General features: G+C 46.0%; 1 protein-coding gene across 1 annotated transcript in view; it reads left to right on the forward strand.

Annotated features, from left to right (window-relative positions):
* LOC126418995 (serine proteinase stubble-like) overlaps positions 1 to 19,182 on the forward strand; it is a 349,220-nt gene that overhangs the window by 206,121 nt on the left and 123,917 nt on the right. The window contains exons 4-5 of the mRNA XM_050086041.1: positions 6,011 to 6,281; positions 15,071 to 15,193. Of these exons, the coding sequence (XP_049941998.1) occupies positions 6,011 to 6,281; positions 15,071 to 15,193 (394 nt within the window). The remainder of the gene's footprint in view (positions 1 to 6,010; positions 6,282 to 15,070; positions 15,194 to 19,182) is intronic.

A 19,182-nucleotide genomic window follows, 5' to 3' on the forward strand; every position in this document is an offset into this window, starting at 1 on the left:
TCATTTTCTTCAAGATGATTCATAATGTTCGAGTACAGTATACGCTCCAAAATCCTACTGCAAATTGAGGTCAGTGATATGGGTCTGTAATTCAATGGGTTACTCCTATTTCCCTTCTTGATTATTGGTGTGACCTGTGCTACTTTCCAGTCTTTAGGAACAGACCTTTCGTCAAGTGAAGTGTTGTATAGATTGCTAAGAACGGCACTATTGTGTCTGCATACTCCGAAAGAAACCTAATTGGTATACCATCAGAACCGGAAGACTTGCCTTTCTTAAGTGATTTGAGTTGTTTCGCAACACCTAAGATATCTGATTTTATGTCACTCGTGCTAACAGCTGTCCTGGTTTGGAATTCTGGAATATTTACATCGTCTTCTTTCGTGGAGCAATTACGGAAAACTGTATTTAGTAACTCCGCTTTAGTGGCACCATCATCGGTAACATTTCCATCGCTATCGCGCAGTGACGGTGTTGACTGTTTTTGCCACTGGGGTACTTTGCATACGACCAGAGTCTCTATGGGTTTTCTAACGTATTTTTAGACAATGTTTCGTTGTGGAAACTATTAAAAGCATCTCCCTTTGACGTCCGCACTAAATTTTGAGCATCCGTGAAACTTAGCCAGTCTTGGGGATTTTGCATTCTTCTGAATTTGGCATGCTTTTTTCGTTGCTTCTGCAATGGTGTTCTGACGTGTTTTTTGTACCATAGTGGGTCAGTCCCGTCTATTATTAACTTACGCGGTATGAACCTATCTATTGCTGTCGATACTGCATCTTTGAATTTGAGCCATATCTGGTCTACATTTACATAATTAGCTTGGAAGAAATGGATACTCTCTCTTAGGAAGGCATCAAGCGAATTTTTATCTGCTGTTTTAAATAGATATATTTTGCATGATCTGACACTTGAAGGAAGTCTAGTAATATGCACCAGAGTTCAGAGAACACAATAGCACTGAAAACGTGTTTTGTGAAAAAAATGGAACTTAAAACTATTAACATTTTCACCCTTAATGTGTCTGACCATTCCAGATTTATCAGAAATGAAATTCACCATTCAGCGGTAAGATAATACGTGTCGAGGTGTTCGGAGCATGAAATGCGTCCGGAGCTTGTGAGACGTAGCTCAGATGCGAATGCGGCAGATGGCTCTGTGAGCGGAACACGCTGCGCCGAACCCGCTCCGCCTGTCGGCTTGGCTCCCTAAAGCCCCCCACCCAGCCAGCTCACAGGTAAAGCCGATCTGCTGAGGCGGCGGCATCGCCAGCAAGACGACACTCACGTACTTGCACAGACAAGCAACACGACACCATCCCACCCAACACCTACTCCCCGCATAATTTGGAGCCCACGAACTGTTCTGTAACATGGCGTGTACAATTCAGATTTTTTTTTACAGCAATATAAAAATGAATAAAAGGTTATAAATCTTGCTTGTGATGTGCATGGCAGATGGTTCTTCCCATTGTACCACTTTTTAGGACTCTTCCCCGTTCTTTTCCCATATGGAGGACGGGAATATTGACTGCTTAAACGCATCTGTGCTCGATGTAATTACACTACTGGCCATTAAAATTGCTACACCAAGAAGATGACGTGCTGCAGACGCGATGTTTAACCGACAGGAATAAGATGCTGTGATATGCAAATGATTAGCTTTTCAGAGCATTCACACAAGGTTGGCGCCGGTGGCGACACCTACAACGTGCTAGCATGAGGAAAGTTTCCAACCGATTTCTCATACACAAACAGCAGTTGACTGGTGAAACGTTGTTGTGATGCCTCGTGTAAAGAGGATAAATGCGTACCATCACGTTTCCGACTTCGATAGAGGTCGGATTGTAGCCTATCGTGATTGTGGTTTATCGTATCGCGACATTGCTGCTCGCGTTGGTCGAGATCCAATTACTGTTAGCAGAATATGGATTCTATGGTTTCAGGAGGGTAATACGGAACGCCGTGCTGGATCCCAACGGCCTCGTATCACTAGCAGTCGAGATGACAGGCATCTTATCCGCATGACTGTAACCGATCGTGCAGCCACGTCTCGATCCCTGAGTCAACAGATGGGGACGTTTCCAAGGCAACAACCATCTGCACGAACAGCTCGACGACGTTTGCAGCAGCATGGACTATCAGCTCGTAGACTATGGCTGGGGTTACCCTTGACGCTGCATCACAGACAGGACCGCCTGCGATGGTGTACTCAACGACGAACCTGGGAGCACGAATGGCAAAACGTCATTTTTTCGGATGAATCCAAGTTCTGTTTACAACATCATGATGGTCGCATCAGTGTTTGGCGACATCGCGGTGAACGCACATTGGAAGCGTGTATTCGTCATCACCATACTGGCGTATCAGTCGGCGTGATGGTGTGGTGTGCCATTGGTTACATGTCTCGGTCACCTCTTGTTCGCATTGACGGCACTTTGAACAGTGGTCGTTTCATTTCAGATGTGTTACGACCCATGGCTCTACCCTTCATTCGATCCCTGCGAAACACTACATATCAGCAGGATAATGCACGGCCGCATGTTGCAGGTTCTGTACGGGCATTTCTGGATACAGAAAATGTTCGACTGCTATCCCTAGCCAGCACATTCTCCAGATTTCTCACAAATTGAAAACGTCTGGCCAATGGAGGCCGAGCAACTGGCTCGTCACAATACGCCAGTCACTACTTTTGATGAACTGTGGTATCGTGTTGAAGCTGCACGGGCAGCTGTACCTGTACACGCCATCCAAGCTCTGTTTGACTCGATGCCCAGGCGTATCAAGGCCGTTACTACGGCCAGAGGTGGTTGTTCTGGGTACTGATTTCTCAGGATCTATGCACCCAAATCGCGGGAAAATGTAATCACATGCCAGTTCTAGTATAATATATTTGTCCAATGAATACCCGTTTATCATCTGCATTTCTTCTTGGTGTAGCAATTTTAATGGCCAGTGGTGTATTATAAGGTAGCTCTCTTTAAATTCGGACAGGAGAAATGAACAATAATAATTTTGGTGTTTCAATATAATTGCAGTAGTCAGTTTTCTAATTGGTGTCCAGAAAGAATGTAGAGCACTGATCGATAACACATTTATAGACAGTGCTCTGACTGAAACAACTGATGTGCACTCAATTGCGAATGGACTATGTAACCATGATGCACAGTTAATGGAAATAAACAGTGTGGCAACTTACTGGAGGCACGTTCATACAAAGCAGTGCGGCTTATTAATGAAAACTGGATAGAATGTTTTAAAAGTAAGTTATGAAGGCTGTTATGTATGAGGTTCATGTAGAAAGAGATATTAGTGTCAAATTCAGTTTATTCTGCGTTAAATTTGTGTCAGTATTTGACAATTGCTTTCCTAAAACAACTATCCAGAAGATCTACTAAAAAACAAATAAGCCACAGTTTTCTCTTCGTATAACTGCTAATCTTAATAGCAATCAAATTTACCTCCTTACACAGTTCGCATACGTTCATTTGGTGTCTTCTGGAATAATTTTGTGGGGTAATTCATCACTTAGAAAGTATTGATTGCACCAAAGCGAACATTAAAAATGTGTGTTCATCCACGGACATAATGTAGATACGTCTTGAAGAGTTAGACATTTCAGCTGAGCTATCACAATACTCACATTCTCTGAAGAAATTGCTCCTAAATAATCCACCATTATTTGAGAAAAATGGTGATGTTTGCCCCCACGCTAGCTGGAAATATGCAATTTTAGTACCTATTATTACAGCTGTCAGTGGCTCAGAAAGGAGTTCAGTGTACAGTGACAAAAACTTTTTATGATTTGAGCAATAACATAAACTGTCTGACACATAGCAAAGCAAGTTGTAACTTAAAATCCTTTCCCCCAGATAACACCGTCCATTTCATTGACCAATATCTACTTAAAAACTGGTATCCAGTAAAAACACTGGTTTTTAAGTACAGTTGCATGAGTAGGACTAAAATAGTGTTTTCATTAATGTTAACACTAATCATGTATATCTATATCCTGCAAACTGATCGGTTGTGCATGATTTCGATAAAAGAATCGTTCAAATGATCTATGAAACATGTAGCTAATAAACTTGATTGGGCTTACTTCGTTGTTGAAAACTAGTTAGCCTAATGTTTGCTGCTGCTGCTACTACTACTACTACTACTACTGCTGCTACTGCTATAATCTCCGCCACCACGTGATCGTTTCTGGAAGATTGAACCCTTTCTAAAATTGGATGAAAGCTCGAAGAAATTATATGAATACCACGTTTTTGTAGAACACGCAAATGTTTAAAATGATGTCTTAGCTTGACGTAGGTTCCCAAACCCACTCACAGAGTCCTGAATATTTGTGATTGTGAATGAGTTTTTAATAGTCACGAAAATTCTTGCAAGATTCAGAACATAAACAAGGAGCGCATGCTATGCACTGTCTGGTTATAGTTAAACTTTCTCTACTTGAGCCAGCGTAGATGGAAAACTCTGTACGGTATATATACCCAACTTTATTTGTATGGTGTTCAGACTGTGCGCTGCAGAATTCGAGTTGTTAGTAGTGCTAGTGTCATGACTTGCCGTTAGGCGTCGGTACCGGTACGGTGACCTAAAGTGAAATACAAGCATCAGTGAGCATTACAGTTGCAGGCGGTCAGCATGGGTCTGCGTAAGGTGAGCAGGGCTTTACTCATAAAGTGGTTTTATCAAAGGAACAGCAACAATGCTGCTGCTCTTGGCGAATATCGACGCATTAAAGGAATACGGAGAGGTCCTCTTTCATGACCATGCTTGAATAATGTGATTCTAAAGTTCGATTTAACTGGCGTTACTCCTGATACGTCTAGATACGACCCTGTCAGGTCTGTCACACGTACGTAAGCACCCTGTCTGATCCCCCGCATCCATTCATAACCATTGCTCATCCCAACTGACTCGGGCAATTCCAGCAGGACAATGCGACACCCCACACGTCCAGAATTGCTACAAAGTGGCTCCAGGAACACTCTTCTGAGTTTTAACACTTCCGCCGGCCAACAAATTCCCCAGACATGAACATTACTGAGCATATTTGGTATGTCTTGCAGCGTGCAGTTCAGAAGAGATCTCCACCGGCTCGTAGTCTTACGGATTTAAGGGCAGCGGTGCAGGATTCATGGTGTCAATTCCCTCCAGCACTGCTTCAGACATTAGTCGAGTCCACGCGGCATCGTGCTGCGACACTTCTGCGTGCTCGAGGGGGCCCCACACGATATTATGCAGATGTACAAGTTTCTTTGGCTTTTCAGTATAAATTTGCTGAAACTAATAATAAAGATAAGTATCAAGTGCGATCTGGGCAATAAAACTTCGGTTTTGGAAGCTTTTCTACAGTTATGTATTTCATGAGCCCCACGACTTTAGTTACAAATCTTCCAAGTATCTTCATTGCTATTGAATCGATGCTAAAAGGACAGCACATTGTGAGGTAGCTAGTTTTGTATACATGCCAGTAGACGCCATTGCTTTACTGTTGTAGAGCGCAACTTCCTTCCCTGCCAAAAGCAGCTTTCGATCCTTGTATTGTATTGTAAACTGGGGACCTAGAAACGACGGAGAGGCTCCGTCCCCGCCGCAGCCGCAGTGGTCCACAACCCCACGACGACTACCGCATTCCACTTCACCCCCCGCCGCCCCACACCGAACCCAGGTTATTGTGCGGTTCGGCCCCCGCTGGACCCCCCAGGGAACATCTCACACCAGACGAGTGTAACCCCTATGTTCGCGTGGTAGAGTAATGGTAGGGTACGAGTACGTGGAGAACTTGTTTGCGCAGCAATCGCCGACATGGTGTAACGGAGGCGGAATAAGGGGAACCAGCCCGCATTCGGCGAGGCAGATGGAAAACCGCCTAAAAGCCATCCACAGACTCGCCGGGTCAACGCCGGGAACCAGGCGCTCCTTCCCGCCCGGAAAGCCGGGCGTGCTTTGCGATCCTTGCAACGCTCTTACGACGCCCCTCGACCGTGTTGTTGCAGGAACGAGCGGCAGCCGGCAGACTACTCGTCCGCCCTACGTGAGTTCCGGTGGCGGCGGCAGCGGCACCAGCGGTGGTGGTAGCGGCGTCGGCGGCGGGGGTGGAGGCGGAGGAGGCGGCGGGAGCGGCGTGGGCGGCGTGGTGTACGAGGAGCCGCGCCCTGTGCGGCCCTCCGCCGGCGCGGACCCGCTCAACAACGAGGGCGGCCGCTACACCACGCCGCGCAGGCCCACAGACCCGTACGGCAACCGGCGCCCTGTGGAGCCCGACCCGTGAGTCGATCGCCCACTTATGCCCGTTTTACACCAGCGACTACCTGATAGAAATTCACTGAAGGAAAAAAAGATCAAAAAAAAAATAATCCCAGTGAAATGAATACCCTTAGCTGCATACAAGTGTTGATGAAAGTCAACGGGGACAGTTCAAAATGTGTACCCCGACTGGGACTCGAACCCGGGACCTCCTGCTTACATGGCGGAAGTTCTATCCATCAATCTTTTTTATTTATTTATTTATTTATTGTCTTTGGGATTGGTCGTTGCCGGCTTCACATGACATCCGTTAAAGTTCGTTTGTTGATCCTTCCACTCAGTTTTTTTATTACAGATGCCAACCAGCAACAATCAGAGCCACCGAGAACACAGAGGATAGTGCGACTGCAGGGACTTATCTTTGGTACGCCTCCCGTGAGATCCACATTTGCAACTCATTGTCCCGCACTATATTCATAGTGCCCCTGCCCATCATACTCATTACTAGCGGCTTTACCGCCGATTCCCGTAAGAGTTCGGGCACTGCTTGTGTATCCGCACAGAAGGAGATGGTCAAACGGCCGGTGCGCCATAACTATATAGCCTTAACTATACCGAGTGATCAAAAAGTCAGTATAAATTTGAAAACTGAATAAATCACGGAATAATGTAGATAGAGAGGTACAAATCGACACACATGCTTGGAATGACATGGGGTTTTATTAGAACCAAAAAAATACAAAAGTTCAAAAAATGTCCGACTGATGGCGCTTCATCTGATCAGAATAGCAATAATTAGCATAACAAAGTAAGACAATTCTTTACAGGAAATTCTCAATATGTCCACCATCATTCCTCAACAATAGCTGTAGTCGAGGAATAATGTTGTCAACAGCACTGTAAAGCATGTCCAGAGTTATGGTGAGGCATTGGCGTCGCATATTGTCTTTCAGCATCCCTAGAGATGTCGGTCGATCACGATACACTTGCGACTTCAGGTAACCCCAAAGCCAATAATCGCACGGACTGAGGTCTGGGGACCTGGGAGGCCAAGCATGACGAAATTGGCGGCTGAGCACACGATCATCACCAAACGACGCGCGCAAGAGATCTTTCACGCGTCTAGCAATATGGGGTGGAGCACCATCCTGCATAAACATCGTACGTTCCAGCAGGTGTTTATCAACCAGGCTGGGGATGATACGATTCTGTAACATATCGGCGTACCTCTCACCCGTCACGGTAGCAGTTACAAAACCAGAATCACGCATTTCCTGGAAGAAAAGAGGCCCGATAACGGTAGATGTCGTAAATCCAAACCATACCGTGACATTCTCCTCGTGCGATGGAGTTTCCACGACAGTTCTAGGATTTTCGGTAGCCCAAATTCTGCATTTGTGGGCGTTGACAGAACCTCGGAGCGTGAAATGAGCTTCGTCGGTCCACAACACGTTTGTCAACCAATCGTCATCTTCCGCCATCTTTTGATACGCCCACACCGCAAATGCCCTCCGCTTCACTAAATCGCCAGGTAACAGTTCATGATGCCGATGGATTTTGTACGGATAGCATCGGAGGGTACGCCTCAGTGCCAACCAAACAGTAGTGTATGGAATGCCGGTGCGACGTGCGACTGCACGAGCGCCGACTTCCTCGTGCATAGACGAACCCGCTACAGTCTTCCATTTCTTCCTGAACTGTCTCAGCAGCATTACGCCTTGTGCTCGGTCGGCCACTACGGGGTCTGTCGTCAAAACAACCCGTGGCTTCGAACTTCGAAATCATTCTCGCCACAGCTGCATTTGTCAACGAACCTTTACCTGTTCGAATCCCCTTCCTATGACGATAGGATCGTAACGCTGAACTACCACATTCCCCATAATACAGCTTCACAAAAAGCGCTTTTTCAGGTAACGTCAACATGCTGCGACTGTGGGCGCATCTGATTCTCTCTCTCATTGCAGCTCCTTTTATACACGATTGTCATGCACATCACTCACGTTTTGCTGTCCAGCGTCATCTGTCGGACATTCTGTGAACTTTCTTTTTTGTTGTTCTAATTTTAACCCCATGTCATTCCAAGCATGTGCGTCAATTTTTACCTCTCTATCTACATTATTCCGTGGTTTATTAAGTTTTAAAATTTGTCCGACAATAAGTTGCGGGAGAATAAGTTGCGAATGTAGGTTTCACGGGAGGCGTGCGAGAGGTAAGTCACTGCAGCGGCACTGTCCTCCGTGTCTTCGATGGCTCAGATGGATGCCGGCACGGTAGCTCAGCGTGTTCGGTCAAAGGGGTAGTTGCCCTCTGTAATAAAAAAACTGAGTTAATGGATCAACGACGAACTGAAACGGATGTCTTGCGATGTCCGCCCCTAGCAGATGAAACGAACAAAATGAGATTACAAAAAAAAAAAAAAAGATGGATAGAGCGTCTGCCATGTAAGCAGGAGATCCCCGGTTCGAGTTACGGTGGGGGCTCACATTTTGAACTGTCCCCGTTGACTTATATCAACGCCTGTATGCAGCTAAGGGTATTCGTTTCATTGTGATTTCATTCTAACGAGATGCATATATAAGAAATAATTAATGTAAGTAATTAAATTTTGGGAATACATTGCAAAATTACAAGTTAATCTAAGGGCGAGATAAACCATTGCAGATGTGAAACGCTGGTAAATTAATAAACAGTGTAACCGCCAGAATGTTGAATGCAGGCATGCAACTGTGCATCCATTGTGTTGCACTGGTGTCGGATGTCTGTCTGTGCGACAGAGTTCCGTACCTGTTGCACTTGTCGGTAAATACAGGAACGGCCGTGCGGTTCTAGGCGCTACAGTCTAGAACCGAGCAACCGTTACGGTCGCAGGTTCGAATCCTGCCTCGGGCATGGATGTGTGTGATGTCCTTAGGATAGTTAGGTTTAAGTGGTTCTAAGTTCTAGGGGACTGATGACCATAGATGTCAAGTCCCATAGTGCTCCGAGCCATTTGAACAATTTTTTTGAGAAATCTGGAGAATGCGCTGGCCAGGGCAGCAGTTGAACATTTCCTGTATCCAGAAAGGCCCGTACAGGACCTGCAACATGCGGTTGTGCATTATCCAGCTGAAATGTTTCGCAGGGATCTAATGAAGGGTAGATGGTTCAAATGGCTCTGAGCACTATGCGATTTCTGAGGCCATCAGTCGCCTAGAACTTAGAACTAATTAAACCTAACTAACCTAAGGACATCACACACATCCATGCCCGAGGCAGGATTCGAACCTGCGACCGTAGCGGTTGCTCGGTTCCAGACTGTAGCGCCTAGAACCGCACGGCCACTCCGGATGGCTGAAGGGTAGAGCCGCGGGTCTTAACACATCTGAATTGTAACGTCCACTGTTCAAAGTGCCGTCAATGCGAACAAGAGGTGACCGAGACGTGTAACCAATGGCACCCCATACCATCACGCCGGATGATACGCTAGTATGGTGATGACGAATACACGCTTCCAATGTACGTTCACCGCGATGTCGCCAAACACGGATGCGACCATCATGATGCTGTAAACAGAACCGGGATTCATCCGAAAAAATTACGTTTTGCCATTCGTGCCGCCAGGTTCGTAGTTGAGTACACCATCGCAGGCGCTCCTGTCTGTGATGCAGCGTCAAGGGTAACCGCAGCCATGGTCTCCGAGCTGATAGTCCATACTGCTGCAAATGTCGTCGAACTGTTCGTGCAGATGGTCGTTGTCTTGCAAACGTCCCCATCGAGACGTGGGTTCACGATTCGTTACAGCCGTGCGGATAAGATGCCTGTCATCTCGACTGTTACTGATACGAGGCCACTGGGATCCAGCCGTGTTCCGTATTACCCTCCTGAACCCACCGATTCCATACTCTGCTAACAGTAATTGGCTCTCGACGAACACGAGCAGCAATGTCGCGACACGATAACCCGCAATCGCGATAGGCTACAATCCGACCTTTATCAAAGTCGGAAACGTGATGGTACGCATTTCTCCTCCTTACACAAGGCATCACAACAACGTTTCACCAGTCAATGCCTGTCAACTGCTGTTAGTGTATGAGAAATCGGTTGGAAACTTTCCTCATGTCGACACGTCGTAAGTGTCGCAACCGGCGCCAACCTTGTGTGAATGCTCTGAAAAGCTAATCATTTGCATATCACAGCATCTTCGTCCTGTCGGTTAAATTTCGCGTCTGTAGCACGTCATCTTCGTGGTGTAGCAATTTTAATGGCCAGTAGTGTATGCAGAAGTATAGAAAAGAAAATTGAGGATGCGTTAGATGAAGATCAGTTTGGCCTTAGGAAAGGTAAAGGCACCAGAGAGACAGTTCTGACGGGTAATAACGGAAGCAAGACTACAGAAAAATCAAGACTCTTTCAGAGGATTTGTCGAACTAAAAAAAATCGTTCGGCAACGTCAAATGGTGCAAGATATTCGAAATTCTGAGGAATATGGGGAAAGCTATAGGGAGAGACGGGTAATACACAACATGTACAAGAGCCAAGAGGGAATATTAAGAATAGAAACGAGGAACAAAGTGCTCGGATTAAAAAGGGAGTAAGACAGGGATGCAGAATTCGCCCCTCCCGTTCAGTCTATAAATCGAAGAAGCGGTGATGAAATAAAACATTAGTACAAGATTGGAATTAAAATGCAGAGTAAAAGCATATCAATGATAAGATTAGCTGATGACATTGCTATCCTCAGAGGAAGTGAAGAAGTATTACATGGTCTGCTGAACGAAATGAACAGTTCAATGAGGACAGGGAGTAAATCGTAGAAAGACGAAAGTAACGTGAAGTATCAGAAATGACAACAGCGAGGATCTTAACATCAGGATTGATGATCACACAGTAGATAAAGTTAAGGAATTCTATTATTTGGGGAGTAAAACTACCAATGACTGACGGAACAAAGAAGAGGACAAAAGCAGTCTAGCTCTGGTACAAAGAGCATTCCTGGCCAAGAGAAATCTGCTAGTATCAAACATAGGGGTTAATCAGAGGAAGAAATTTTTGAGAATGTACGTTTGGAGCACAGCATTGCATGATAATGAAACTTTGACTCTGCGAAACAGGAACAGAAGAGAATCGAAACATTTGAGCTGTGGTGTTACAGGCGAATGTTAAAAATTAGGTGGACTGTTAAGGTAAGGAATGAGGAGATTCTGAGTAGAATCGGAGAAGAATGGATTATGTGGAAAACACTGACAAGGAGAAGGAACAGGATGTTAAAACATGAGGGAATGACTTACATGGTACTAAAGGGGGCTGTAGAGGGTGAAAACTGTAGAGTAAGACAGAGGTTGGAATACATCCAGCAAATAACTGAGGATCTAGGTTGCAAGTGGGACTCTGAGATGAAGCGGTTGGTACAGGAGAAGAATTCGTGACGGGACGCATCAAACCAGTCAGAAAACTGATGAGAAAGAAATATAAAGCCCGATTCCAGATAATCCAAAAGAAAAAGAAGATAAAGATTGAAACGTTCTCTCTTTACTTATTCTGATCATCACTAAACTGGCACAATATATATATATATATACACAGGGTGAGCCACCTAACATTACCGCTGGATATATTTCGTAAACCACATCAAATACTGACGAATCGATTCCACAGACCGAACTTCAGGAGAGGGGCTAGTGTAATTGGTTAATACAAACCATATAAAAATGCACGGAAGTATGTTTTTTAACACAAACCTACGTTTTTTTAAATGGAACCCCAATAGTTTTGTTAGCACATCTGAACACATAAACAAATACCTAATCAGTGCCGTTTGTTGCATTGTAAAAAGTTAATTACATCCGGAGATATTGTAACCTAAAGTTGACGCTTGAGTACCACTCCTCCGCTGTTCGATCGTGTGTATCGGAGAGCACCGAATTACGTAGGGATTCAAAGGGAACGGTGATGGACCTTAGGTACAGAAGAGACTGAAACAGCACATTACGTCCACATGCTAACACCTTTTTATTGGTCTTTTTCACTGACGCACATGTACATTACCATGAGGGGTGAGGTACACATACACACGTGGTTTCCGTTTTCAATTACGGAGTGGAATAGAGTGTGTCCCGACATGTCAGGCCAATAGATGTTCAATGTGGTGGCCATCATTTGCTGCACAAAACTGCAATCTCTGGCGTAATGAATGTCGTACACGCCGCAGTACATCTGGTGTAATATCGCCGCAGGCTGCCACAATACGTTGTTTCATATCCTTTGGGGTTGTAGGCACATCATGGTACACATTCTCCTTTACCGTAACCCACAGAAAGCAGTCCAGAGGTGTAAGATCAGGAGAACGGGCTGGCCAATTTATGCGTCCTCCACGTCCTATGAAACGCCCGTCGAACATCTTGTCAAGGGTCAGCCTAGCGTTAATTGCGGAATGTGCAGGTGCACCATCATGCTGATACCTCATACGTCGACGCGTTTCAAGTGGGACATTTTCGAGCAACGTTGGCAGATCATTCTGTAGAAACGCGATGTATGCTGCAGCTGTTTGGGCCCCTGCAATGAAGTGTTTGTTACAACACACAACTGAGCGTCGGAGGTTTCAAACGTCAACTTTAGGTTACAATATCTCCGGATGTAATTAACATTTTACAATGCAACAAACGACACTGATTACGTATTTGTTTATATGTTCAGATGTGCTAACAAAACTAACGTGGTTCCATTAAAAAAACGTAGGTTTGTGTTAAAAAAACATACTTCCGTGCATTTTTGTATGGTTTGTATTAAACAGTTACACTAGCCCATCTCCTCACGTTCAATAATCCCTGACTAACAATAACCTATACCTTTCATAAATCACTTACCTCACAAAAATCTTCGTTACTCGAACTACTGCAATACAGCGAGCGCCAGTACTGCCAACTAAATAAAAGATTCTAACTACTGAAGGCACTAACTACTGAAGGCACCAACTACTGACAGGCCCAGTTAGCAAATGAAAGATTTTGATAGAGAACAAACAATGTATTTACCTTAATAATATTCAATATTCATTACATCAATTCATGACATCCTTCTTTACAAATTTCCTTTTTCTGACACGTCCAGATCGTCCGCTTATAGTGACCTCTCAAAACTCTGGCATCTCTCTCTCCACATCCACCACTGCTGACAGCTCTCTTCCAACTGCCCAACGCTACGTGCTGTTTACATCCAACTGCCCAACACTACACAAGCGAATATTCCAACATTGAGTGCAGCCAGCCACAGACTGCACACAGCACAGTCAGTGATTTTCATACAGAGCGCTACGTGGCGTTATCAACACAAAAACCTAAACAGCCTACTTACAAGATGTACATACTACGATAACATAACAAAGATTATACATAGGCAAATAAATAAACAAATTGTAACGACACTGTATTGCTGGATTTGCTGTCAATCGTAGATGTCAACACTACAACAGTAATACCATCGATAAAAGAGTTAAGCTAACATTCCCAACAACCCACCCCATAAGTAAAGTATATGAATAACAAATAAATGGCCAGCGGAGTGGCCGAGAGGTTCTAGGCGCTACAGTCTGGAACCGCGACCGCTACGATCGCACGTTCGCATCCTGCCTCGGGCATGGATGTGTGTGATGTCCTTAGGTTAGTTAGGTTTAAGTAGGTCTAAGACTAGGGGACTGATGACCTCAGCAGTTAAGTCCCATAGTGCTCAGAGCCATTTGAACCATTTTTTGAATAACAAATATATTATTAGGCTGCAACTGCAGTTCCTTAGACAGCAAAAGGCAGCGACAGCACAACGATGCAGCGCGGATGTAAGTATCGTCAAACAATCAAAGAATTGTTGTTGTTATTTGTAACTGTTAACAAATATTATTTGCATGCAAGTAGCGTTAAGTTAGCCGTAGAGCTGAAATAGGCTATTTGCTACCGCATAACGTACAACAATAAAACATCATCCATCATTTTGATTTGCAGCTGCTTGTATTGGCCGTGTTTGCAGTTAAAATTGTTGGATGTGAGGTCCGCCAGTCATGCAAAACACCGTTTTTCTCAGTACCCAAACATGTTTCGGCACCACTGTGCCGTCATAAGTAGGTTTTCGTTTTTATTTATTCTGCAATGTGAACATTTTTGTTAAATGATTATAAAATTATGTGCATCTTTAGTTCAAACAACAGATCGTTTCTTTTTGTAAATACCTTTGCATTTGGTGCGCATGAATTTTCAGGATCACCTGTGTGTTAATTACTAGAGGTAGCTTGTCATCTGCAACCAACCGATGTTCAAAATGGCTCAAATGGCTCTGAGCACTATGGGACTTAAGATCTGAGGTTATCAGTCCCCTAGAGCTTAGAACTACTTAAACCTAACTAACCTAAGGACATCGCACACACCCATGCCCGAGGCAGGATTCGAACCTGCGACTGTAGCAGTCACGCGGTTCCGGACTGAAGCGCCTAGAACCGCGTGGCCACCACGGCCGGCCCAACCGATGTTGATCAGCAAGTTTTTTCCTGGGAATTAACCTATCTTCTAGAATGTAGTTCAGTTTTTCGCGATGTTTTCGCGCCTATATTCGTTTTTACTTACGTTTTCGTGTGGCAAGCACTTCCATTCTCCGCATCATGCTGAGGTGTTGTGATACACACGTAAGTTACACGGCGTACCTCACATCCAACAATAAAACCTCAGTTATAGCAGCATTCTGGTTCAGCACCGTTGTTGCAGTGTCATGACAACACAGATTTTAGATGGCGCATCGTCAGTGTGTTGAGCGGCAGCTGTAGCTGCCCCGTGCTGTGTTGTGTTGCGCAGGTTGTCGGAGAGCGGCTTCCAGCGGCCCTCGTCTGTTGACAGGGACAGGACGACGAGGCGGCCCCAGGTTTCGGTGCTGCCCGTCGGAGGAGTCGGCAGCGGCGACCGCAGACCGCCGGCCAGGTGAGTGGCCGCTCAGCTCTTCCTGGTATCCACACCGTCCCGCTGTGCAACCCTTTTCTCATCCTCGGCGTATTTCCAAACGACATACAGCTTGACATCTTGGGTTGTCCGGTGTTCTGCCGGATATCAGCGTCGTACTTGCACGATATTTCGGTAGCGTAGCTCGTTACCTTCATCAGGTGCGACCTGAGACTACTCCTGTATATACAGGGTGCTACAAAAAGGTACGGCCAAACTTTCAGGAAACATTCCTCACACACAAATAAAGAAAAGATGTTATGTGGACATGTGTCCGGAAACGCTTAATTTCCATGTTAGAGCTCATTTTAGTTTCGTCAGTACGTACTGTACTTCATCGATTCACCGCCAGTTGGCCCAATTGAAGGAACGTAATGTTGACTTCGGTGCTTGTGTTGACATGCGACTCATTGCTCTACAGTACTAGTATCAAGCACATCAGTACGTAGCATCAACAGGTTAGTGTTCATCACGAACATGGTTTTGCAGTCAGTGCAATGTTTACAAATGCGGAGTTGGCAGATGCCCATTTGATGTATGTATTAGCACGGGGCAATAGCCGTGGCGCGGTACGTTTGTATCGAGACAGATTTCCAGAACGAAGGTGTCCCTACAGGAAGACGTTCGAAGCAACTGATCGGCGTCTTAGGGAGCACGGAACGTTCCAGCCTATGACTCGCGACTGGGGAAGACCTAGAACGACGAGGACGCCTACAATGGACGATGCAATTCTTCGTGCAGTTGACGATTACCCTAATGTCAGTGTCGGAGAAGTTGCTGCTGTATAAGGTAACGATGACCACGTCACTGTATGGTGAGCGCTATGGGAGAACCACTTGTTTCCGTACCATGTACAGCGCGTGCAGGCCTTATCAGCAGCTGATTGGCCTCCACGGGTACACTTCTGCGAATGGTTCATCCAACAATATGTCAATCCTCACTTCAGTGCAAATGTTCTCTTTACGGATGAGGCTTCATTCCAACGTGATCAAATTGTAAATTTTCACAATCAACATGTGTGGGCTGACGAGAATCCGCACGCAATTGTGCAATCACGTCATCAACACAGATTTTCTGTGAACGTTTTGGCAGGCATTGTTGGTGATGTCTTAATTTGGCCCCATGTTCTTCCACCTACGCTCACTGGAGCACGTTATCATGATTTCTTACGGGATACTCTACCTGTGCTGCTAGAACATGTGCCTTTCTAAGTACGATACAACACGTGGTTCATGCTCGATGGAGCTCCTGCACATTTCAGTCGAAGTGTTCGTACGCTTCTCAACAACAGATTCGGTGACCGATGGATTGGTAGAGGCGGACCCATTCCATGGCCTCCACGCTCTCCTGACCTCAACCCTCTTGACTTTCATTTATGGGGGCATTTGAAAGCTCTTGTCTACGCAACCCCGGTACCAAATGTAGAGACTCTTCGTGCTCGTATTGTGGACAGCTGTGATACAATACGCCATTCTCCAGGGCTGCATCAGCGCATCAGGGATTCCATGCGACGGAGGGTGGATGCATGTATCCTCGCTAACGGAGGACATTTTGAACATTTCCTGTAACAAAGTGTTTGAAGTCACGCTGGTACGTTCTGTTGCTGTTTGTTTCCATTCCATGATTAGTGTGATTTGAAGAGAAGTAATAAAATGAGCTCTAACATGGAAAGTAAGCGTTTCCGGACACATGTTCGCATAACATATTTACATATTTTCTTTCTTTGTGTGTGAGGAGTGTTTCCTGAAAGTTTGGCCGTACCTTTTTGTAACACCCGAGCCCCTCCAAGCCCACACCGGCATGATGGCCAACTCAGTAGGTCTACTGCCATCTCTGCTCAAGGGTTAGTATTCACTAAAGTGAGGTGTCGCAGGATGTGGGTACTGCGATGTTTGCGTACGTCTGGTTAAGGTTAACCATTAATACGCGCTCATCTGGAGATAGATTGGGTCGAAGTCGAACGAAGGGTAGCGGTTTGAAGGGCAGAGGAAAAAAAGTGCGAAGGCAAGAGCCAAGGGAAAAAAACCTCGGGTGGTAAGAGCAGTAGCGGATGTCTTGCTGCCTGCGATAGTTCGTGCAGGGGTAGGCTTTGTTAGTAGTGGGTATCATGCATGTCGATACCTTTGACGTTGTGCGGTTGTGTTGCTCGGAGGCTGGCGTTGGGTGCCGGTGTAGAGTCCTCGTTCAGCGTCAGCATCCTGCAACAGTTAGGTTTATTATCGTTTTTGTGTCCGTTAGGTCATATATCGGATGCAGAGTGTAAGGTAATGTTGGCGGTTTGTTTGTGCGTCAGTGGGCGAGCTCGTCGATGTCCCTGCTGTGGCCAGTTGGTCGGCTCTAATAGCAGCTGGTAATTACCAGTCAGTGTTGCTGATATGCAGGGGCTTGTTTGCGTATGTTAGTTTACCATAGGTGGCTGTGCCCTAGCTAGCAGTGTCTTTGGCCGCTAGTGCTTCCACCTATGGTTGTGATCGTAGTTTCCCAGAGTGAGGATGAAAGGAAGGTTCGAGTGTCTCGAGTTCCTGTATAGTCCTGCGGCGTGTTTTTTGAATACTTCCTTGATGGTATCAACGCAGTATTCATGGTGAAGATCCACGGTGCGCGTGTAGCGTGGAGCGTTGCTAAGGATTCGTAGCACTTTGGTTCAAATGGCTCTGAGCAATATGGGACTTAACAGCTGAGGTCATCAGTCCCCCAGAACTTAGAACTACTTAAACCTAACTAACCTAAGGACATCACACACATCCATGCCCTATTGAGTGTGCTTTCCCTGTCGAGCATTGGGTAGAGTTGTTTCAGCCTCGCGTGCGCTCGGTTGGCAACGTACTCGCTGTGGTCCCCCCATGTAAGTTTCCGGTCCAGCCAGACACCTAGGTATCTGGCTTTCTCTCGGAAACGTATTGGGCGTGTATGTATTGTTATAGGTTTACAGTGTTGATGTTTGCGCAGTAGGTTCGGTTTGCGTGTGAACAGAACTGCTTCGCACTTGTCGATGTTTATTTTAATACGCCATCGCTCCAACCAAGGCTCAGCTGTTCTGAGTGCTGTCTGTATTCGTGAATTGATGTTCAACGGTTTCCAATCTTGCGCAATGATGGCGGTGTCATCCGCGTAGATGGCTAACGTCGTGTTTTGTGTTGATGGGAAGTCGTTAATGTACAGATTAAACAAGATGGGCCCTAGGATGCTTCTTCCTTGGGGTACTGCATCTTGGATACAATGTTGTGTTGATTGTTTATCCTGCACGTTAGTGTTGTAACACCTGTTCGTGAGATATGAGTGTATGAGACGTACGAGTCCGTCCGGGAAACCAGCTTCGCTTAGTCTGCGTATGAGTCCGTTGTGCCAAAGACGGTCGAAAGCCTTTTCGATGCCCAGAAACAAGCCCCCTGTCGCTTTGTTCATGTTGTACCCATGTGTTATATGTTCGACTACGCGGAGGAGTGGACCTGGTCCAGTATTTATGCCTGTGGCCTTCCGCGCTTCACCAGGCGCTCCCTCTGCGGTCCGCGCCCGCTCGCTGCGACCATTGCCGTTCCCTTTATCGTCCGCTGCAGCCCTGGCTGTTCTCTTTGCGGTCCGCGCCCGGCAGACACGCACCTGGGTGTTCCATCTTCGGTCTGGTGTGTTTGGAATCCCGTCTGTGGTACCAGGCATTCCCCCTGTGGTCCTCTCCTGCTCACTGTGATCTGCTGGGGCGTTGCCGTTCCATTTTCGGTCCACTGCGGTTCTAGATGTTCCCTCTGTGGTCCGCGTCCGTCAGACCCGACTCTGGACGTTCCATCTTCAGTCTGTTGCGCCTAGAACTCTGTACGGGGATCCTTCTCCATGTCCACGCCCTCAGTTCTATCTATTTGTGGAGTGCTGCAGCTGTCCCCGTTGCTTCTTCAACAATTCCAGAGCAGGATCCCATGCTCTACACAGCTGATACCCCGCACATGCCTCTTCTGTGGGTATTTCGTCCCGGTCTG

Source organism: Schistocerca serialis, chromosome 9, assembly GCF_023864345.2.
Source record: "Schistocerca serialis cubense isolate TAMUIC-IGC-003099 chromosome 9, iqSchSeri2.2, whole genome shotgun sequence".
Classification (NCBI taxonomy): domain Eukaryota; kingdom Metazoa; phylum Arthropoda; class Insecta; order Orthoptera; family Acrididae; genus Schistocerca; species Schistocerca serialis.